This window comes from Apteryx mantelli, chromosome 13, assembly GCF_036417845.1.
Source record: "Apteryx mantelli isolate bAptMan1 chromosome 13, bAptMan1.hap1, whole genome shotgun sequence".
Classification (NCBI taxonomy): domain Eukaryota; kingdom Metazoa; phylum Chordata; class Aves; order Apterygiformes; family Apterygidae; genus Apteryx; species Apteryx mantelli.
The window spans coordinates 3,291,809-3,315,853 of NC_089990.1; the positions used below are offsets into that span (position 1 = coordinate 3,291,809).

Here is a 24,045-nt window from a genome sequence, read left to right on the forward strand (position 1 = left end):
CTGACCATGAGCTTTGTATACATCTGCTTTCTTTACTGCTAAATCGTAATTTACTTCAGTTAGGTTTCCAAGCAACAAAATGTTTTTAGACAGAAGAACTGGTTTATGTCGATATTATAAAGAAAAAAAACTTAGGCTACTTATCAATACACATTGATGATATTTCTTAAGGTTGTAGCCCATTATTCTAGAACACATAAGAAAAGCCCAGCTAAGTTATTAAAAACCTGACTGTGACAAGAATTACAGGGGAAACAGCTATAAAAAACAACCTTGTATTGACGAAAATAAAACAAAACAACCCCCCCTCCCCCGGTCTAACATTGAGTTGAGATAAAATTTTAGCTACTTACCTCTTTGGATAATCGTGTGAACACATCTCCTCCCCTGAGAAAATCCAATATTAAATATAGCTTCCCTTCAGTCTGAAAGGCTTTTTAAAAAACACAAATCAATAGTTGTGTATGACAAAGATGATCTACAAAACAGATTCTGAATGCTCTTACAACTTGAGGATTTTGGTATAATAGAATACTTTGCTTTTGCAACTGAAATAATTCAGCTGCACATGACAAACCTACATGAATTACTCAATTTTATGATTACTCGCTTGCTTCTTCACAGAAGACAATCTTAGCCATAAGAGATTATTAAATATTGTTATTTCTCCTCTCCCAAAGAGGAAAACACCCTGATGTATGTGAATTACTGTATTGTGGTTTCACTCCGTGAAAAGTAAAACCTTTGGAAAATTCTAACAAGCTTTGCACTAGATCTTTAAGTACAAAGTACCTAATCTACAAAATTCACACACACACGTACATTTACATTCCTTTTTACCCATGTGATTTTAAGTAGCCAGACCCTAATTTGGACACTAAACTGGACACTACAAAAGTGAGAAAGACAAAGATTTTCTTAATGCAAGTTTTGGGTGGCATATTTGAACTGAGAGTTTGGATGTCCTCTTTGGGTTGTTTTTCTTTTTTTAAGTTAAGAAAACTTCTGCACAAAGTTGGAAGTCAGTCCATTAATTTATCGCAAATTCAATACATTTCAAGCTGATCACATTCTTATTTTTAAACAGGGGATGCTATTAGCAAAGTTAAAGACCATCCCTCAACTAGCTAGTCACTAGATACCAATGCTAAAACTATCAATAGAGAATCCAGCTGTAGAAATGATGGGGCAGTTTGCTAATATAAGGACAGCAAAGTAAAGAATAGAAAGTTACAGATGCAGGCTCTGAAAACCCAAACTGGAAGTGCCATAGAGCGCTCATACTATTTTGAAATGCACTTCTAAGAAAATAACAAATATTTACATTTTTCTTTGTCATTAAAGAATCTACATAGGCACTTTCATAGGGGCATATAATCATTTTAATAAGAACTTAATTTCATATTAACCACAAATACTTTTACAATCCTTCAAAAATGTGAATAAATTTTCTTGCTATTCAGTGCAGCGAGAACATGTCAAATTAAACTTTCATATGACCAACTTAACATGTTCTTTAGTCTTTCATTGGAAGGAAGACCTGACTGGAACTCCATCTGAATAGAGGGGTATATAGGCATTGAAAATGTTCCCAGGGACTTGCAGTTAAACACCATATATATTTGCATCCTAGTGGCAAAATTCCCATAGATAACAACTGAAGTGTCAAGCTACTATATCTATATAAAGGGAATCAGTATGAAATAGTTTCAAAAGACACTCTGAGTGGTCCAGGAATCCTAACACCAAGACTAACATACAATTATAAAAGAAAAAAAGGTAACACTGGCTCTGTTAAGTTCTGCAGAGCCAATTTCAGAAAAGCTGATAGACTTTTTTTATTTTTTATTTTTATTTATTTTTTTCCTAAAGTCACATTCTGTAGTCAAGTGCCATCATGGCAGAACACTTCTTTATACAGCTTAGTGTAGTAACATATATTGGAAGCCAGTGATATCTAGCTGTCAGTGTCTTGCATTCTTATTCTTCATACATTCTTGATATTAACTATATGCAATCTTACTTAGTTATGCTTCACAAAAGCTATGGTTTAATGCACACCACTCCAATATCAAGAACAAGATCAGCAACACCTTCAAGTAATGGAAAAAGCTGTAGCAAAAAATAAATACCAACCATAGTGCAGTTTGACGATAAAGGGATGATTTACTTCTACTAATATATCTCTCTCCATTTTTGTACGAACTCTATCTCGAACTGAGAAAAGAAATAAGATCAGTATTAAACAAATTTACTAGGTATAATACAAATGGAGTAGAAAAACATATAGAAAAGTTTTAACTATCCAAAGAAGTATTTTTTCTGTATGTCACCTATTTTGTATTTAATTTTTACTTCTCCCACAAAACATGATTTCAGACAGCAAAACTGTATTTTGTTCCTCACCTGCCCCAGCTTTTTTTTGTCTTCATTTTTTCAACAAATCCCAATACTTTGTGTTAAACTGTGTTACTTTCAAATAACAAAGTTCACATCTACACATCTAGCCAGACAACTTTAACCTCTGAATTAACTATTTCAACATATATATATACATATATATGTATATATTTTTTTCCAGTCTTTTAAGATCACTTTTTCCTCTCCAACTAGGAACATTCAGTGGAGTTGCCTCCATTAAAGTGCCTTCCAGAAGCCAAAAACATAGCTTAGCTTGCTATGGCTCCCATAACAAGAGGGAATGGCTTAGCATTTTAACCACTATAGAGCGCTAACCTAACAAAGATAAAAGGAAAATTGTTTATGAAATTAATTTGCTCTAGTATAATGAAAAGGCTAAGTAGAATTAAAGAATGCAATTTTAAACTTTGAAAGAGTACATTTTATCATATAATTAAAGCTGCCTGACCGGATTTAAAGTAATTCTTAAACACAAACTTACAAATTATTCTAGAAAAAAGTCTGGCGTCAATGAAAAACTATGAACTCATTGAGAAAAGAGATTTAAGATAGAAAACTACTTTAAGAAGAAGTATCTACAGAACTAATTTAAGATACACGTGCCACTGAAAAGCTATTTTCTAAAGTTGTAATTAATAAGATATGCATACCTTTTAAAGAAGCTTTTTTCAAAACTTTCATTGCATAAAGTTGCCCAGCATCAGGACCAATTATTTTCCTTACGAGGAAGACCTAGGAATATAAATGTCATGTTTCAAATTACTGCTAAAAATATTTTTGTGTAAACACCAAAACAACCCGATAAAAGAAAAAACAACCTCACACAAAACACATGTTAATACATCTTTACTTTTAACTTCATTAATACAGACAAAGAGGTAGCATGCCCTCAGTCTCATCCTATTCCCCCAAAAATCTGTACAATGAAAGGCTGCCAAATATTCACAGTAGGTCTTTTTTGCATAAACAAGCTTGGTAACCAAATAAGCAGGTATAACAAAGCACTTGCAAACCTCCTGGTGGTTTCACACAGCTTCCAGTGTTCTTTCCAAAGCATGCAGCTCTAATGAAAGAGCAAAATTGGATTCCCTTTTCTATTAGTAATCGGATACAGTATCTGATACAGGTACCTACACCAGCAAGTCCTCTTAAGCAGTCAGATGGGTCATAAACAATCTACATGTTCTTTTCTACAGTGAACAGTTTAAGAAAGTATTTATCAAACAAGTACTCACATATCATGTGTTTTTTATATTATTTTCTTGGATAAAGACAACAGCAGGACAAGTCTGCCTGAGTCTGTTACCACTCACACTAACAGACTTCTGAGGTTTAAGACCAGAGTCTCAAACACACAACACGTTATACTAACGAATTCTGTAAGAGTGGTGAGACAAGAGCAAGGAACCTCTCCACTTAAGGGGAAGGGTACTTTGATGTCAACAGGTTTTCCTACTCTTTTCTTTCCAGAAGAATTTTAAAGACATACCATATATGATTTGACACTAAGAGAAGCATAGTATTAAGGCAAATAATGCAGTATGAATACATGCCTCTCCACTGACTAATATTCTAAATGCTACCGCTTTCACTTTACAAAACTTTTGGTATGTGTTTGTTTCTAAATTGTTATTAGAATAGCAATTATTATGAAAAAGGTTTTTGCAGTAAATATTTACGAGTCAAGAGAATGCCAAGAGTTATTTGAAATTATCTCTTTGATCTTATTTTTATTCAGATTTTCATTAGTACTAGATTTACATATATACTTCATTAGAAATTAAGTATCTGGAAACACACACACACACATACACATAAATATATACACACACACATATATATACATATATTTTAAAATCAAAAGCTTTTGCATTCTGGAATTAGAACTTCATGCACTGCCACTAAGTTGTATGGGGTCATGGGAGAAAAAAATATATATATATAATCATGCTTCCTGGTTATCAGTTGTTTTGTTTTTGAAGTTTTGCCAAACGATTGATCTACAGCACTGCTCCCCTGTTATCGTAAAGGAAACGATTCAAACACCAGAAAGTACAAAAATGTGCAGATTAATATACTGACAATTTATTAGCCACTCATGAATTAAAGTGTAGCTAGTAAAGGAAAACATCAAAAAGCATTGGCAAATATTTTAATGCATAACAACTAGCAGCTTGTAACAATATAGGGCATCCATGCACAAATTATGAATTCTAGCTAATAAGGATGTAAATAGCTGCCACTGAAAACCAGCATCAAGCGGCATCTATTTAATCTGCAGTCAAAGCCTCCGTAATCCTACATCTGGCAGAGATGCAGTGGGCGGTTGTTCAACCATTGACATGAAGCGCATATCAGAGCACAATTGACACGGACACATATGGGGCACGGTGATTCACCAAAGCTAATCAAAGCCCATCTTCAGCAGACTAAGCCCCAGAACATTATCAAAGGCTGAACAAAGGAGCTAAACTAACAGACTGGAGGATTAATACTATTTCACAGTAGTGAAGTAAAAATGGGTAGAGATGGGTTGTAGTACTACTAGGTCAGAGGAAGCAAGCAACGTGTTTGCTAAAAACCCAAAGGGACATCCTTGGGAAATATGAGCTGGAGAGAGCAAACAAACAGCACAAAGGAAACTGCCACTGACCTGTATTGCTTGTTTTCTCTTTTAAATAGAAAATGGCAAATATTATATAAATACAGCTCTGTTCAGAAGTGCTGCAGTTCTGGTCCGATTCTTAAGCCTGGTTCTTGAACCAGTACTGCCAGATTTTCAAAGCTCTGAAACAGATGGCTCATTGTGCTGGCAGGGTCCTGAGCAAAAGTGTTCCTTAAGCTGTCAGAAGTTCGAACTCTAAAGTAAGAATCACTCGCTGAGCAAAGAATAAGATGTCTGCACCAAGTGTGCTGAACCCTGGCGGATAGCTTAAAACACCTCAAGTCAGGAGTAACAAACGCACAGAGACTTTTAGTCTCTGAGGACTAGAGGCATACGCGGGAGTCATCCACCAGCTTTATCAGATAAAGAAGTATTTCTTAAACTGTATGACATTAAGAAAATCTTTTAAAGGCTATTTTTAAACCTGTCACTTACTCACAGAATGCCTAATGTCTAAATTAATTTTTCCTTCTCATACAACCATATGCACAGGTTTGTTCCTGCCATGAGAAAGATCAAACCAGAAGAACAGACTAGACAATCAGCTTTATATATTTTTCCAAAGGCGGAAACAATTTTATAGATGTTGCAAAATTGTCCTAGGGTGGTTTAAAAAATAAATTAGCTAGTTATATGTTATGATTAATATTTTAATTAGTGTTTCAAAACCATGTGAGAGACATTTGATTGTTACATTTCAGAAGTGAAATGTAACATCAAGTAGCACGTTAGAAAAGAGTAATTATCACAACAGGAAAAAGTCACATATCTTCTATAACCTATTTGAGCAATTTTTTGCTTAGTGTCCTTAGCTGTAGATCACCTTCTAAATACAACAAAATAAAACACTGAAATACATTTCCCAGGTTATTTACTTTACTGTTACTTTGGATAAGATGAAGCTACCAGAATCAATCCTCTGTATCTACATCAATACAGTTCCCATATATTGAAAAAGCAGTCAAACATTCACACTGTGTCAAGTACAATAACTAAAATAGAAAGAGAGAAACCATGATCTCCTCCTAAAGTATCTATCCATGTTCATTACACAACTGGTGGCTCCCAAGCATCCATCTAAACTAAAGAAGATGGCAGACTATATTTTGAACATGAGATGAAACCAAAGTCTGTATCTTACCTTTCCAAATGATCCCTGACCAAGAACCTTAAGTAGTTCAAACTGTGCTGGATCTGCTTTCTCACATCCTTCTTTCACATGATGGGTAATAGGAATTTCTTTCACACTTCCCTCATCCTATTAACATTATTTCAAAAGAGGAAAAAAAAAAGTCCCAAATTAATCCACTCTTACTAGAAGTGCACGTCTTATTTTTATTCTTTTAAATAAAATACTTGAAATGGTAATGAGGCCCCCCAAAAGCTGTTCAAATGAAAACAATTTTCCATGCTTTTTTTAATAGGTGCATGTCTAAAATTTCAAAACTGAAGTCAAAGTCTCATCCATCTGAATAAAGCTCATTTACTTTTGCTATAAATCCTGCAACTAAAATAAGCATGAGTTTTCTTGTATGAAAGGAATAAGCTCAGATTTTTAAACTAAGCCTGAGATGATCTTTCATGCTCCACCTTTATTTCACACGCCTTTAGTTTCCCAGTGACTGCTTTCCTCATCTTTCCCTTGCCCAAGCTATTCTTAATGAAAGCTAAATTGAATTTCATCATTTTAAGTAATTATTGCTTTTCACAGCAGCAAGTAATAAATACGGTCATCCACTATTGTAGCTAAAGGAACATGCATCATTTGAAGAGACTAAATAAGATACAAGTCATCTTAAGAACTCCAAGAATTCCTTTAGCTAGTAGCAGAAACGCAGCTCTGAGGTGCAGCACTCATGGAAAGATGATCCAGTGTGAAGTCCTTCTTCATAAAGCTGAGTGCAATTCTGAGGTAAGAAAGATTTAGGGTTCTGCCGATTTTTGCCTGTTACTGTAATCTTTCGCAAGATAGGGCACAGCAGCTACAATTATGAAAGCACAAACATCCACGATGAAAACAAATCAGATGTACTGCAGCTGTATAAAATTTATGGTGTATGAAAGAAACTTCTGGAAGCCAAAACAACCAAGATGTTGAAACAAGCATCCTTATGTGCTAAGGCCTACAACTGCAACAGCAACCTGAGCCTGAATGTGGAACAGGAATGCTATCCCTCTGCCTTATTAAAAATATCAATTTCTTGCGCAGAGCAAATACGGTCCAATGACAACTGAAAATCCTGCCCGATTTGCACTACTTCTATGTCTTTAGGAGATCCTGGTCACTACTAACTGTCCTCTCCTTAGTTCTTCACCTCAAAGTCTTCCTAGCAAAGAGATACCAAAGGGAAAAAACAAAACTAAAAAAACCCACCCCTACAATGCATCACTCTTCCTGAATGACAAGAACAAAACCCAGCCTTACCACTTGAAACAGTTTGTGCTAGTAGAGAACATCTTTCTATACTCAGGCTTGACATAAGATTACACCTAAGATCATCCATAATATATGCACAAACTGTAGTCCAGCTGTTACCACACATTAGTCCTTTCCCCTCCCCTATATCTCTTATTTGTCCTCTTTCCAAAAAAGCCTATTCCTTCTGCCCGATTCCCATGGAGAGGTGGATATTAACACAAGTAGCTGCCTGGATAACAAACTTTCTAATTCACACTCCAAACAATTGTTGCTATTGTTGCCTTTCAGTAAAATATTTCATAACTGCCCTAAAAAGGCTTTCTGGCCATATAAGTCACTGATACACTGCAACTGTCTGGACATAGATTTATCAGCCTGAAGGAGAGAAATGGAAATGGAGGTGCATAAAGGGCACGGAGCAGGGAGGCATTCAAAATAAAGTCTATTTGAAAACAATTTTACAAAGTCACAGTTTTACAAAGATAGCAGTATTACCCCCTTTAGATGATAAAGGTTCTTTATTGTAACATCAGCTGAAGCTTACAAACAGCACAGGTGGAGTTTGCTTCTGGCAAATGACTCAAAAATTTTGAGTTCAGAACTAGTAAAAGACATTTGCACACTCATAGTAAGATTAAATGGTGAGTGACCTGTTACAAACCAGAGCAGAAGGATTCACATACTGTACAAACGAGAGCTCTAATTTTGATGATCTGGTTTGTAAAGTTTAAGGAACAGAAAAAGGAGATAGGGATTACCTACTTATCCTTCAAAAAGGTATCATACTTGTACTGCTTAATAAAGACACAGCGGAGTTTTTTGCCAAAATTTAATTTCAGCAAAACATGCTATTTTGTCAAAGTCTGTGAGGATGCATCAGTTTCAAAAATGCTTTTTTGAGAGGGTGCACAGGGAATGGAAAGAAATTGCAACTAAACGAATGTATTAACCCAAGTTACAGCAGACCTGGATCCCAATCTGTATTAAGAATAGATTTAACTATTTCAAGTGAAGAGACCAGTGATCAACTGCTTAAGAATCCCTTTTCTTTTCCACGGGAACTAATACTGCAGCACCTAATAAAATTCTCTATACACCTCATCCACCTCCTAATGTTTTGATGGGAAACAGTAGAAAAGCTACTTTATTTTGTCTCTTTGTTCAGGAAAAAACAGCTGACATATACCAATGATACATGGTCTACAGTCCAACTTAATTTCATCCATCTGACTATGTTATATGTAAGATACACATATCCCTTCCATTTTTTTTTTTTTTTAACATGTACTTGGAATTTAAGGCAGGTGAAAATACTAGCATTTCAAGTCATCTCATGACAGACAGCAGCAATTCCTCTCTTATACGCTGAGTTGTACAACAAATTAAGAAGCCTTTTTACTTCAATATCCTAATCTGTATTGCTTAACACTGTGAACCTCTGCATGAGAAGAGATCTTTAAGAGTTCATCTGCTCTTCTGTTTATCACCCACCTTGAATCATTAGCCTGTGACATCACATCTGGTTGCTGTGGAGACTGACAGAGTATTTCTAAATGTGAACTCAGGAGAAAAATGTTTTCCATGCTAATAAAGAATAACTTGAGATATGTATTAAATGAGGGTTTTATAACAAGTTTTAGCTTTACAAAAGATGTTTATGTAATTTCACCTACTTAACTACCATTAAAGTGCTAGAAATTGGCATGACTGAAGTATAAAAAGATGTCAGGATCATCAACAAGGAATGTGCAGATACAGAGTTGAATGGATACATAAGCCAGTTTCATTTTTATTTCTAGTTTAGTCTCCATAAATTGCAAATTTGGCTATCTGTGCACTGCTGCTTGGGCAGCAAGTCTGTTTCAGGGCCCAGGTAACAGCTCTCACTAAGTTGCCTTGCAAAAGAGGCAACTATTCCCAGCAGATTAAACAGAAGGGAATAAAGCACTGAGAGAAATGCCACAATCAGTTTTGGCTTTTTGCCATCTTTCTTAGTTGCAGCTTGACTGGTTTGTGGCTCCTAGCATCTAACAAACAAGTTCTGCAACATCCTTTTGGTTCAGGTATGGTGCAAGATTGAGCCACAACCCGTTGCTCATCTTTCTGCGTTACGTGGAAGATGACTACCACGCTGAAGGCTTATTTATTTACTCCGCAACATCAGGAAATAGAAAAGCATTACAAATTTCTGTCCCCACAAGTTTACTCTCTGAATCATTTACTTAAAAATTATTGCAATACACAGCAGCCATTACAGCTGGTAAAAAGATCTACTTGACCCCTTCTTCCATGATTCTATTCAAAATACATGGATATGTGCGTTGAAAAACAATGATCAATTTTTCCATGCAAAGTCGGTCTCTTCATCACATGGAGAATTAGCCTGAAGTTTACTCTAAGATTTAGCCAGCATACAAAATACTGATCTTCAACATCTAAAAATACAAGTTTTCAAGGCACTGGACAAAAATCCATGCTTAACAGGGCTTTTCTGGGGTATTTCTATATAAAAGTCAAATTAATATACTGATGTAAAAATTAATTCTGTTCTAAATTGACAGAAATGAAGTACCTTTTATATGAATATACAGCAACTACATCAAAAAAGTAGTCATCTTTTCATACTTTGAATAAATAAGCAACATTAAGCACACTGGTCCACCTAAATTTTATTATGTTTTGATCATAAAAATCATTTTACAGAAGTAAAAAAATCAGAAAAAATATTTTTACCATGGCCTTTAAACTGGAAGGCATATCTGCATTCAGCAGTTCCCCCAGTATTGTTCGTTTGCTTTGTGTTTCATAAAGTAAAGGCAATTTGCAAGAAGACCTGCATCCTTCCTGAAGGCTATCCCCATCCTAGCTTTATAAACAGAAGTGGCTCTGCGAGCACCAAAAGAAGTGAAAGCCACTCCTGCTACAGAAGCATCTCAACAGTGATGGGCCTTGGGGTCTAGAAGGTTCAAGGTTGGACTGAGCATCTTCCTGAGGCTGAAGGATCCGTAAGTGCTCCTTCCAGCATAGAGACTCTGCTTGCTATAAAGCACCACCTCATGCCGCATCCTTTTCCAAACAAGACACTTACTACCCAGCTGCTAATTTTCAAAAACTTGTGGGGAAAAAAAATATTCTCTGAGACTTGGAGCTTTTTCAAATCTAGTCAAATAAAATGATAGCTTCAGAAGTTATTAAAGAACATGCAACACATACACTTTGCTTTAAAAACACAATCACGCTAATGAGCTTCTAAAGTCAACACATATCAAATGTACCTACATGGTAGGAATACGGTTCACCTTCTTCCATGGGCTCATCTGCCATTTTAAGACCATTCAGCTGGAGAAGGGAACGCAGAAGAGAAAGAAAGAAAAGAAAAAAATTAGCAACATTAAGACCAAACAATTTCAAAGAAGTGCCAAAGTTCATAATTTGACAGAATTACATTATAAAGCATACAAATGAAAATTGGTGGGTTTTGCTATTCTATTTTAAAACTGTAGTTTCAAACAAAAAATTACTACCTCATTTAGCACATCCCTTTGTAAATGCTGTTCCACAGTATTACTTAATTGGAAATAATTTAAAATACTTTCTCTAAGAGCTACAGATACAATTCATAAAGGAAAACACTGACATAAATGCTTCCTTTACATACAAAATCTGTTGCAGACATTTTTCAAAAACCTAAATTCTGCTGCTGAAAATTAATTTGAAGTTTAAGGAGAAAAGATTCTAAAATGATTTTAAGTTGTGGGGGGGTAGAGGTGAGGGGGAAGTGCAAGAGAAGGGAGAATGGAGAACACATATACCCCAGAACACTTTTTATGTACAAAAATATTTAAGAATTAATTACCTATTTCCTTTAAAAATGATGTGCATCTGGACAGAAGTAAAAAAAATGCCATCCTCTTAATTAAGAATACCACAACACTTACAAGCAGCTGACTTTCTTTCCCCCCACTTCAACCAACAGTAAAAAAAAGATATTAAGCCCACAGTCACAATAATAAAAAAAACTTAATTTATAAAGTTCAGGCTCTCCTTAAGTAATAATTCAATGCAGTCTTACGATTGAAACTTTAAACATATTGAAGCTTTAAACATGCAGAAATAAAAAGGACATGCTCTGTTTCAACACTCGAAGTATTAACTAAAACTGGAAATACCTGACAAAATGGGTGAAGCCAATTATGGATTTTACTAGTGATAACTGCTAATCTATTTATATGTTAAGTGCTCAGTATTTCTACCTTCATGTGGCATAGATCCCACACAACAAAATACTAAATAAAAATATCGTGAGGAAACTCAAGCTACTTTTTTTCCTAAAAACAAAAGTTCAAGCAATAAGTTCTATAACCAGGTAATAACATTTTTTCCTTTTACTTCTCAATTTCTCTAACCTATGGACCAGTCTAAGATACTGAAATATGGCATGATTATCAGTATGCAAATGGGTAAAACACAGGACTACAAGGAATGTTGAAAGGCCACACAGACCCTATTAAAAATAAATAAATAAAAAAACCCACCACCACCACACACACACACTTGACAAACTGGTAGGGCAGCAGGGACAGATTTAGGACACTGCGACTGCATCATCCGGGCAAAACCTCTGCCACCTGCACTGCTTCTTCTGGATGAACTCTTGATTTCAAGTAAATCTTGAGAGCTCAAGTCCTAAATTAATACATTTAATAAATTTATAAATTAAAAAAAATAAATTTAGTAAAATTACATCTCCAAATTTTGTATCAAGACACTAGCACTTATTTTTGGATGATAACTTCACTTCAAAAGAAGAAAGTAATACAGGATTTTGATTGCTTTCACTGCTTTCTAAGTTTTTATTTATTCCCTACTTTCTCAAGACCAAAAATCACTAACTCATTACCCTAGATTCAGAAACTTCACAAACACTACAGAAACCAATATATTACTTTGAGGCATAACTTTCAGTTTTTGCATAAAGTTTTACCAAATTAGATACCCAAAAGGGGGGAAAACTTACCATTACGCTTTGCATTGAATGAATTAATTGAATACATCAAGGCACCATAACCCCAAAGTTCAGACCAAATGTAAACTCCAACCTCATTTCCAACAGTTCACTGCCACGCGATCTCTTTCACAATATTACTAGATCACATTCAGGCGAGAATTAATGCAGAGACCAAAGTTTGTTTATAAAACCTGTTTGGACCTGGTAAGGAAAAGCCTTTGCACTCTGGATGTTCAGAAACGGGATACAATTCTTCTCTCGCAGACTTTGCCAGACTTGTGCAGCATTAATTTGAAATGATTTCGGTGTGCATTTCTCTTTCTTTCCTTTAAATGTAGTCAACATTTTTCAAGCTTTGTTATTTAAAATTAAGATCTTGAACCTACATACACTAGCCAGCAGAACTGCAGATACGCTGAAAACAGTAGTTTAACTCAGGCAGTCAGATATAGAAAGCTGCCACTGCCTGAATGGGCTTTTGACCCCAAAGTCCAGCATGTTATTTGATCTACCTAGTATTCCAGCGTACAGTGTAAGCATACTTTTAGCTTTCTGACGAATCATATATAGTAAATTATCGGATTTTTACAGCAGATAATCAAATGTCATCTTAATTAGCAATTTCCTATCATATACACTTTTCCCCTTCATTGTTGCTTGTTTTTCCTGTCCAGTCTCTCCATAATCACAAAAACTGGGATGTCTGCCAACTTTTGGGCCAATAAATTTTGTGTTCAAGTGTGTAAACCTACTTTTATAGTCTGACATGTGATACTATACTTTTAGCTCATTGATTTGTGAACCCTGGTCACCATTCGCTAAATAAATTGTTGGACTGGAAGCCAAAACCTAGTAATTTTAAAGAAACCACAAACTTGTTAATTATTCAGTTAAAAAAAATTCAATGACAAAATCAAGTCACTACTATTTTCTATAGCTACTTATATTGGCCAGGTTTTAATAACTGGAAGTATCCATTCATATACTTTATAGAGACTATTAAAATTCATACTCAATTCCTACCTTTATGGAAAGCAAATACAGAACTCTGCTTCTGCAGATGACTAGGACCTCTTTTAGTGATTTATTCAAACATTTATGCACAAACATATATTTAGAATAGAACTATTTTAACCTGTAATAACTCACTAAACATCTATGAACACACAGCTTAAATTCATTATTGAGAATTAGAAAACACACATCTCTACAGTGAGCAGGTGAAAGGAAATGAGTGCCGTTGTTCTGAAAGAGATTCTTTCATTCTCAAATCACTTAGCTGTTCAATACTTTTAATATTAGAAGTTTTCAGTTCATTGTAAAAGTTTAGTTTGCATTTTAATTAAACTGAGACATTTAGACAAGTTGTATCAACACTTTCCAAATAAAATTTTTGAAAATTAAAATATTCCACTCTGTTGATCAGTATAAATTAGCAGAAACTACTACATAAAAACATGAGAATAAAGTTAAAGTCAGAGACAATCCAGCAGGTAAGAAACAAACAAGAAAACCCTTACTTTTCCAGAGGTGCAGGCTAAAAGACCCAATCCTTCAATGCCAAACTGCCTCTGAGGTTAGAGAGTGCAACCTGCCTTCTAATTTAAACACACTGCTGTAGCTGCAATGGATCCCATGACTGGCTGGGACTCTACCATATTACCTTGGGCATGTTTTTCCTCTAATACTTATGACAAAACAGAGGGATCCCAGTATTACTAAAGATTAGAGGCTTTTTTTTTTTTAATATTAAGGATGTCTCAACTGTTTACTTGGTAAATGCCTCGTTGTTTGGTGGGCCAAAAGGTTTTGGCCAAAAGAGATGAGACAAACAGTCAGCCAAAATGCCTAATCACAAGGAAAAGCAGTAAAGGATTTACAACTGGTTCATTCTGCCCTGTTTTTACAAGTTGTCATTTAGGCATTCAAACAGAATTTAAAATTAGAAGGAAAAAACGGAACCAGGAATTTTATAATCATAATATTATTAGAAGTAAGGAAGTAATATTTATCATCACTCCTGCAGAATCTAATTTGGCTTCAAAACAGGTAAAAATTCTACATACAGATAAACAAAGGCTTCTGCAGCCTCTAAGGTACCTCCTTCAGTGCACTTAATTTGCTAGGTTGGTAAAACTAAAATCTCCAGACCTACAGCTCTCATAATTCTTCCAAATGAACACAAGACAAACCACTTTGCTTCCCCATACGCCAAAGTATTCCTTCAAATACACTTTATTGATTTTGAATAAGTAAGCTTATATTAGAAACTCCAGTCATTTTGACAAAACTTCGAGAAAATACTTTGGAAAAAAAAAATACTGTTAAGAAAACTCCATTTGTTCCTCATTTGTTTTGAGCTACATCTGTAGAGAGTTTGCATCATTAATTTAATTAGCAGCATATTGGCTTACTGAATCTTATTTCCTGATATTTGCTTGGGAAAGTTTCCTTTTCTGCACTCAGGCAAACAGGTGAGGGTTTTTATTATTTTTAAACAATGTCTAGAAGTCACTGTAAGCATAACTGAAGCTTAAAGGAATTTGTTCTTGCTATAAAATATCCACAATTTCCTCTCCATGCAACAGATGATTTTTTTTAAACTATAGCCAATTGTTATTGTGCGCAGGTGCCCAAGCTGGTTCAACGCTCTATTACCCGGGCTGGCCTGCTTTCAGGAAGGAACAGTCTCACATAGCACAGTGCTCAGCCACATGAGGTGAAAGAGAAAGCAATGTTATTAGGGCGACAAGACACAGTGATATATCAATTAAAGCTGATTTCCATTCTACCATGAGGTGACCAGAAAATAAATATATGTCACCTATGGATTACAGTTCCCACTTGAGCCTCTGGAGGCCTGTGCTTCATGTTCTTCTCATTCAGCTCACTGCACAACCCTTGCAAGCCTGAGACTCTCTATGCCTCAGTTCCTCTCACAAAAAGGAGAGGCCAGATAAGCCATTCACACTTAGATACATCAAGTACAAGAGGAAGACAAGAGGAAGATAAATCTATCCTATATTTAAAAAAAAAGGGAGAAAAAAAAGTTGGAATGCTGATGTCAAGCACTCACTGCTAGTGTTTAAGTGCCTAAACCCACAGTCATTTATCAAGGAATTTAAAGTTCTTTTCCCGTGGTAAATAAAATGTACAATTCAGATAGGATAGCAAACCTTCAGGAACATACAAGTACTGATTTTAAAAGAATCCCAGAACAGTTGAGGTTAAAAGGAACCTCTGGAGATCATCTAGTCCAACTCCCTGCTCAAGCACAGTCACTGAGAGCAGGCTGCCCAGGAGCCTGCCCAGATGGTTTTTTAATATCTCCAAGGATGGAGACTTCACCACCTCTCTGGGCAACCTGCTCCAGTGCTCTGTTACCCTTATGTTCAAAAGGGCAATGAGATCCCTTCCATCCTCAGAGATCAAGGGAGAACTATGTGTCTCCCAACAGTTACAGCTGTAACAAGATATAAACCTAACCATAAACACTGGGATCCCTGAACTAGTTTCATTCTTAATGCAGGAAAGAATTATATCCATGTAAAATAGTGACCTATATACTGTGAGTTGATAAGTCATAACATTCTTCTACTTAGGGTTATTGTGAAGTTTCTCTAAAGCTTTCCTGGAGGAATTCAGGTTGGCTATCTTGAATAGGACCCCCGCCCTCCCCAGTCATTTTAGAGACTCAGAACTCCACTGCAGACCTCTAAAACTACCTTCAAAAGTGGTATACCAAAACACAACTATTATTACATTGCAGCACTTTCCAGTGCATAAAGACACTCATTGTTTTCTGTTTCTTAAGAGTATTAATGTGCTTATTTTTTTTCTTCTTTTAAGAGAGCTGGTTTTCATAAATCTTTGTAAAAACTGTACATTGTTGCAATAGCTGAGGGCACCTAATTCTCAAGTTACATGCAACTACCACTACTTTTTTTCTTAGCATAACAGCACCTAACTGTAGAGATGTTCAGAGATGCACAAAACTAGGTAGCTGAGTCATCCACGTCACTGCCAGTAATTACTCACACAGGCGTTATGCAACTGTGACAAAACTCAGCGGCCTTTGACAGACCAGGAGCAGAACGTGCTTAAGAGGATGGACTACAAACACTGGGGAAAGTGAGAGATGTATTTAAACAGACATGAAAAACAGACCGGTATGTACAACAGCAGCAATGTTCAACTCACGAGCTTGCTTTTTTTTAAGGCAGCTGCTTCTAACACGGTAAAGTTTTATAGCTGAATACTTTCATTTCTAGTCACTCTCTTATCCTGGCCTTGTTATTTTCCTGTCAACTTCAGCCTATTAAGCAACTGTTTATTGAAGTATGTATTTATTTGAGAAACATTTAAGTATGAGGTTGCATGTATGCATTTCACAATACTCATAAGTAGCAAACAGCATATATTTTAATTATTAAATATATTTCCCATTTTAAAGGCATACAATGCTACTTCTATTAAACAATACTACCACTTTTATCTAAAGACTATTTGTACATTCTCAGTGATCTTTTTTCCCCTTAACTTCCCTTTGTCTTTAAAAGCTTCACAAGGAGTAAGAAAAGTTAAGTTTCAATTTTTCTCTCAACTCCTAGGCAGAAATTCCAAAGTTACTGTAATCTATACAATTCTGAGTATTTTTTGCATTTGATTCAGCTTGGTCAATGAAGTGTTAACATCTACTTTCCTGTTTCTTTGTAGATTGCAATCACATTTTAATGATCTACTACAGTTATTTATAAGCAACACCCTTGCTGTATCTATTTTTATTACCACGAAAATACTTATTCATCCTACATTTAGGAGGAAAGAAGTTCACTCAACATCTGAAGCTTAAACTGCATGACACAGACTCTTTCTACCTATGCTTAAGGAATTCCAATAGTCACAAAATTGCTTCACAAGTGACATTTTGTCATAGGAATATAAGAATTCCTAACCAAATGAGAACTGGACAGTGTACAGCCAAGAATTTAATTCTCAGCACTTCAAAGAAACTCAACATGAACAAATGTAAAATAATTAAATCTTAAACTTCTTCCAAAAGTTAGTGTTGTTTTTATGCCTTGAAGCGTGAAAATTTGTTCCCTACCTTCAAGATCATGTTCTTCTCTTGCCAACTGTTTTCAGTTCATCAATTCGACACAAGTGCTACTTCATTGGAAATGCACTTATTTTTAATAATGTAATTCTAAATTTAGTCAACAGGCAGATTCCCCAGGGAGAATCATTTCTTAATGCTTACCTCCAGTGATACGTCTAATGGACAAGAGCACTAATAAGTGCAAGTAATTTGGCCTTCAAGATGCAGGATGACTACCTCAGTAATATTATTGACTCTCTGTAGTTGCAGAGGTCAAGGTCACCTAGACCTATCAGATTGCAAACATAAGGTTGCATTAAGTATTAAAAGATACAATTCATTCTATGAACTTTAAATGAGGAATCCAAACCAAAAACTCATTTTAACATAAAATAAACCATTGCTAAATCCCAATAACCAAGTGTTTGGACATTTCCATTCAAGTCAAAAATACTACATGTCCCTGAGATCCCTTTAATATAAATATGTTATGACAGTAATAAGTACTTGCTAATGTAATTTATGAACTTCATATGCAACCTGGAAAGGTTTTTGGTATAAATGAAGTCTTAAACACTGCTAGCCAAATGCAACATGGATGTAACACATGTGATGTCTCATCTTAACTGGCGCACAAACAAAACAATTATACACAAATGCTGTCAAGTAAGCAGTTCCCGTACAAACTTGAGGAAAGCGTAATTTAAAGAATGACTGTTGCAAATAGCTGCCTTCAGATGTTACAAACACAGAGCTGTTCAGTTGGACATCCATCATCACATGCTCTGCTGGCAAGATGGGCAGAACTTCAGAACCAGGCTTCTACGACAGTTCATTGCTAACCTCTTATTTCTTTATTAGCCCTAACCCAGTGAAGTATTTGAAGATGACTTAAACATCACAGCAGTCAATAGAACTATGTGTCTGAGATTTGCTGTGTTGGAGCTAACGCAGGCTCTCCCTCTCCAGCCACTCTTGCTAACTGTTGATGCAATATCTAAGGCAAAGACTGTATACAAAAGCGGCACGATCACAATACTGCAAAAGTAATAACAGCCTTGGCAGAGGGGTATTTGCCCAGCCAAAAAAATAGTGCAGAACTGTGAGAAGTGCAAAAAAAAAGTTTACATTTTGACTACACGACTTTATTTTAACACCAACATATCACACTATTCTTTGAGAACTAATGAATGGTGCCAGATAAGTCTTCTGAAACATTCAGCAAGCTTCATACCTTGACTACAGCATTGTTGTTACAAACTGAATATTAAGACTAACCTCTGATACCTCTGCTGACTTTTCATCCTTACTTGTAGCTTCACTAGCATCATTAGGATTTTTCTAGTATTAAAGTACTTAGACTGTGGTTAAGTATTAGATCGTCAGAATAAAAGTGTAGCAGCCATGGTGTAGAAATGCATGTCCAGTAATTACAGTGCTTGGAAATGGCACTTTGTGGACACAGCAACAGAAAGTAAAATGAAGTAGTAAGAGATTTAAAACCTCCCTCTGGGTTTATTGCTATTGTGAATTACTGTATATGTATAAACGGACATTATCTGAGAAAGTAATTTCAACAAGATCCTCTAACGGAGATTCTTTCATTCTTCCCATAATTTAAACTAGGCTTATTTTGTGCACTTTGTACTTAGAGATGAATTTGCCAAAGACCTTTTTACTTTTGATAAGTAAAATCATAAGTACTTTATGATTTAGGAATCACAAAAAGCAAGTTTGACCAGTTTTGAGAAGCTTTATTTAGATAACATCTCTTGTGTCTCTAATACACCTAGGTGTAATCTTTTATTTGTCATAACTGACAATGTTGGATACATAATCCTAAGCTTCTGATTTAAAAGTGCAAAAGTTGCAACACTTAAGTGTAATGCATTACATTGTGCCGAGATACACGCATTATCAGAGCATAATCAGTTTTACCTTTTTTTAATTACACCTGGCATTTGCTTCTATTAAGAGAAGCAATACCTCGAAGACACTCTTCAAGCTATCCGTTTTTCTAAATGTTTAGGCATCCAAGCCCCAGTCACTCCCCCCCCCTCCCTCCCCAGTTTTTTCTGTTAGTTGCGTGTATGATAATTATCATATAGTTAATCAATGAAAAACATAGCAACCTCTCCTAGTGACAGCCCAGCTGGATGCACACCCGGATTGGTAAAATTAAATTTTGAGAAGAAGTTAAAGTAAGTTTTCACAAGAGACAGCGGGACCGAGCTTACAAAAAGGTCTTTTTGGCACGGCAGAGGCCGTGAGCCAGGCAGCACAAAGAAGAGCAGCCTTCAACGCGCTTTACCGAGCGTTGTTCTTCCCAGCCGAAGTTTGCTCCGCCGTAACTTCCCACGTGTTATTTTTTTTTTTTCTTTTCCTCCCTAGCAGCGCTCGCCCAGGAGGGAAGAAGGGAGGTTTGTCATCACTTTCTAAGCTTAGAAACTGCGAGCGGCAGAGCGCCGGGGTGCGGGGAAGCGGCGGCGGCTGCGGGAGGAAGCCCGAGGGGAGCGGGCTCGGCGGGCGCTGAGGGCGAGGGGCTGCGCGGGAGCGCGGGGACGGGCCCGGGAGGCCCCGAGGGCGGCGGCGGCGGCCGCAGGTGGGAAGGAAGCCCGCGGGGCGAGGCGGCAGAGCGGCGCCGCGCGCGGGGCCGCCGCGCTCTCCTCGGCGACGCCGGGGGCGTTGCGGTCTCCGGCGCGGCGGCTCGCGCAGGCAGAGCCACGCGGCGGCGGCGGCCCCGGCGCGGGGGCGGCGGCGGCGGGGAAAGAGGAGGAGGAGGAAGGCGGCAGGTGCCCGCAGGGTGCCCCCGGCCCGGCCCGGCTCGGCCGGCAGCGCGGCGCCGCCCCGCCCCCCCCCCTTTCCGCCGCGGCCCCGCACTGACCTCGCCGCCGCTCACGTACAGCTCCATTTTGTGGCAGGGCGCCGGCTCCTCCGCGTCCTCCAGCGACACGAACGGCACCATGGCCCGCTCCGCTCCGCGCCCGCCCGCGCTGCCTAGCCGCGGAGCCGCCGCCGGCCGCTGCCGCCGCGCATTCCCCGCGCCCCGCGGCGGCTGGAGACGCTCAGAGGCGGCGGCGGCGGGCGGCCGAGCCGGCGGGTCCCCTCCCCCTGCCCATAGAGAGCGGCGGCGGCGGAGCTCGGGCTACTGCTGCTGCCGGCCGGCGGGGGCGACTCCGCTCTGCGCTCCCCCACACACACCCCCCAACATGGCGGCCGCCGGCGGGGCGGGGCCTGCCCAGCATGGGGGTGACGTCAGGGCGGGCTGGAGGATCCCCTGCATGGGGAGGGGCGGGGCGGGGTTGGGGTTGGTGACGCGCGGCCCCTTTGAACGCTTCTTTCCCCCCCCCCCTCCCGGTGGCGGCGCGCGCGCACCCGCGGCGGGGCGGGGGGAGGCGGGCGCGCGCGTGGCGGCGCCTCGCTGAGGGAGAAGCCCTCAAAGGAAAGGAGCGGGGCGGCCCGGCTGCCGGCCTGCGCCACCGCACGGGGCCACCGCGCCTCGGCCTGCCCTCAGAGGGAGGCAGGGAGGGAGGGAGGCGGGCAGGGCTCCTGCCAGGGCGGCGGCGCGGCGCTGCCGCCTGAAGGGCCGCGCCGAGCCCCCATAACGGTCGCTCCCGCGCGGCCTGTCGCCGCCGCCACCTGGCAGGTTCGCCTGAGGCTGAGGAAAACCGAGTGAAGGCCTCGAAGAGCAGCACGAGGACGTTAAAATAAGGAAAAAAAACCCAGATCGATCCTGTTACGTCAGTGGAGCTACCCCCTAGCTAAAAGGCGGGGGAGCCTCATTGTTCCTTTGTCCCACAAAGAAAGGTCCATTACGTGTATAAAACTTGAGATACCTTGAATTCCTCTCATAAATGCCGCAGGCACACCCGGGACGCAGCTCCCTTTGCGGGAAGGCAGCACACTGGCACCTTCAGCAGCCTGGGCGCTAGGATGCAGTCTGCAGTGTCCAGTGAAGCGATAGGGGGAAAAAAAAGTTCTTTTTTTATTTTTTTCCAAAATTCAGAGGTGGCAGGATATGAAACACGAGCAGTTAGAAATGGCAAAACCGTAGCCAGGTTCCTCCTCAGTTCTTTGTAAAACATGAAAAGCCTGACGTACTTACACGTATAAGCAAGAGACTCAAAACAGTCTCGCTGTGGTTACAAACTCCAAGGGCATGAATTCTTTTGTTTCCAAGCATGTATTTTAAGAGAAATACTACAGTATTTCCAAACCTGAGGAGGCATATAAAAGACCATGGATGAAAAAGTGTACTTTTCCATCACTGTTTGATCTTAAGAGCTGGAAAATGTTAGAGAATAGTGTGAAAAATATGTATTTTTAAGGACAGAAGACTGCTTCGATGACACTGAGGTTTTTAGTTAAATACTCTGCATGACTTTTTAGTAAGCCCTGCACTGTAGATAACGCTAGCAAAAGAAGTCTCAGACCGTTCCTAATGGCCAAATTATTTTGATGAAATTCGCTTGACCAAGGGAACAAGCTGGTGCACTGCATGCCCCACAATGCTTTTGCCTTGCTGATATCTTTTCACCCAGAAGTCAAGCCTCATATAAACAAGTACAGGGCACAAGATGCCGTGGTGCTGTAGACCTTGATTAAATTCGAGCAACCTGTTTCACAAAGCTAACCATTACCAATATATTGTAACGGAGCCTACTGAAGAGAATTGCCTATAATGAACGTATCCTTACAGCAACCGCCAGCTAGCGTGTCAGTATTTCCATTATAAACCTGTTTTTACGGGTCTATAACTCAGCCATGGGAAACAAAGGTTTTGGATTGAAACAGGGAATGTGCACCAGGAATGTTCTTCCTTCATGAAAATATAAAGTACAAGACAATGTGGGACCAAAGTCACCAGTACTTAATATTAGGAGCAAATTAATTTAAATTCTAAATATAGAACTGTTTAGGCTAGCTAACTTGTAAGCATTATTTTTGTTGTAGTAGTATCGTGCACGTGTGGGGCTTTTAGCATGGTTAAGTGGCAGGAGAGGAAGGGACTCCACAGATCCTCTGAACAAATACAGCAGTACCAGCCAGCTTCATGGGTCTCCAGGTCACGCTGCTCCCTGTCCTAGTGCCTCTGCTAGCACACAGGCATGGTTACTGTTATCCATGTGCATCCACAAAAATCCAAGTGGCCAGATCTTTTCTGTGGGATTAAATGTGTATGCATTTGAGCAGTGTCATTAGGCAGATCTCAATTTAAATATATAAGAAATCAACTGAGAAGTGAATTATCCTTTCTTGAAAGTCCTTGAGTGCTCAGCAGGAACTTGTATTTTTTTAACTCTACTGAGACTTTTCCTATTGTCTCAAAAGATAACAGGTTGCAAGCAAATGTTCTCCATCCCCAAAGACCTAACACTGATATTTGAGGAGAGATCAGAGAAAACAATAATCAAAGAAATGAGGATTGTTATTAATTTCTTGTCAAAGGTTAAGAAAAGAAAATTATGATACGTGTAGATATAATAATGACTGATTCAGTAAAAGTAAATTCAAAACTTTTTTTTCTGTAGGTCTCACAATCAAAGAACCAGAAGCTATTCAATAATAAGGCAACAATATGTCACTGAAATTCATAACTTAGTGAGATCCAGAAAGAAATGGACTTTTACAGAGATCTAAAATATCAAAAATACAATAGCAAGTCATTAATTTAGGAAGAGGTGGTTAAACCTCATGCCTTAGGTTTTAAACCAATATCTAAATAATAGATATTTGGACATATTTTGTACCCTTTTCTGGAGCATGTAATCTAGTCCATCCATGACTGCATGGATGTCAGTTCTCATTTAGTGTACAGTTTTCAGATGAATATTTTTTACATTCTAGTACCTTAATTTGTACAATAATCTCTACCTATCATATTCCTCGGCATGTCGTTGCATCATCAGCATGACATAACCAGTTTTTCCTCTGTCAGGTACAGTATTGACTTTTATTAGATAAAGATTTCAAAATAACCAGTTTCTAAATATTTGTTCGCTTTAAAACTAGCTCTGTGACATGGCAAAGTTGCTGAGAATGCTCTTTTGCTTAGCCCGGTCGGAAAGGAGCTACAGTAATAATAAACAGGTTCTGCAGCCAGGATTCAGCTCGCTCAGTGTCGCGAGCGCGAACTCGCACCACGCAGTTGTCCCTTTTATAGAACTCGGGACTGGAGCTGAATGACAACAGCCATGTTTCGTTTGCTCATTCGGTTTCCCTGGAAGTATCAGTCATACGCTTGAAAATATGAACAACAGATTGCTTGTGAGGTAAACAAAGTCCCTGCAAATTTCCTGCCTATCATTACTAGCAGTGCATTTTTCCGAGAGCATATTATTCAGCATTCCTCCCTAAGTTTTCTGTCAATCTGTATCAACCTTATCCCTAAGCAAGATTATTTCAGAAGGATCCTACAAACTTCATGTTCATTC

At 38.4% G+C, this 24,045-nt stretch overlaps 1 protein-coding gene across 2 annotated transcripts in view; it reads right to left on the minus strand.

The window, feature by feature from the left end:
- LOC106489768 (ribosomal protein S6 kinase alpha-6) overlaps nucleotides 1-20,716 on the minus strand; it is a 47,148-nt gene extending 26,432 nt beyond the window's left edge. For both annotated transcript variants that reach the window (XM_067303895.1, XM_067303894.1), the window contains exons 1-6: nucleotides 20,496-20,716; nucleotides 10,785-10,844; nucleotides 6,228-6,344; nucleotides 3,072-3,153; nucleotides 2,137-2,217; nucleotides 354-433 (exon numbers count right to left, since the gene is read on the minus strand). In XM_067303895.1, the coding sequence (XP_067159996.1) occupies nucleotides 354-433; nucleotides 2,137-2,217; nucleotides 3,072-3,153; nucleotides 6,228-6,344; nucleotides 10,785-10,844; nucleotides 20,496-20,576 (501 nt within the window). In that variant the 5' untranslated portion in view covers nucleotides 20,577-20,716. The remainder of the gene's footprint in view (nucleotides 1-353; nucleotides 434-2,136; nucleotides 2,218-3,071; nucleotides 3,154-6,227; nucleotides 6,345-10,784; nucleotides 10,845-20,495) is intronic.
- Nucleotides 20,717-24,045: the final 3,329 nt, after the last annotated feature.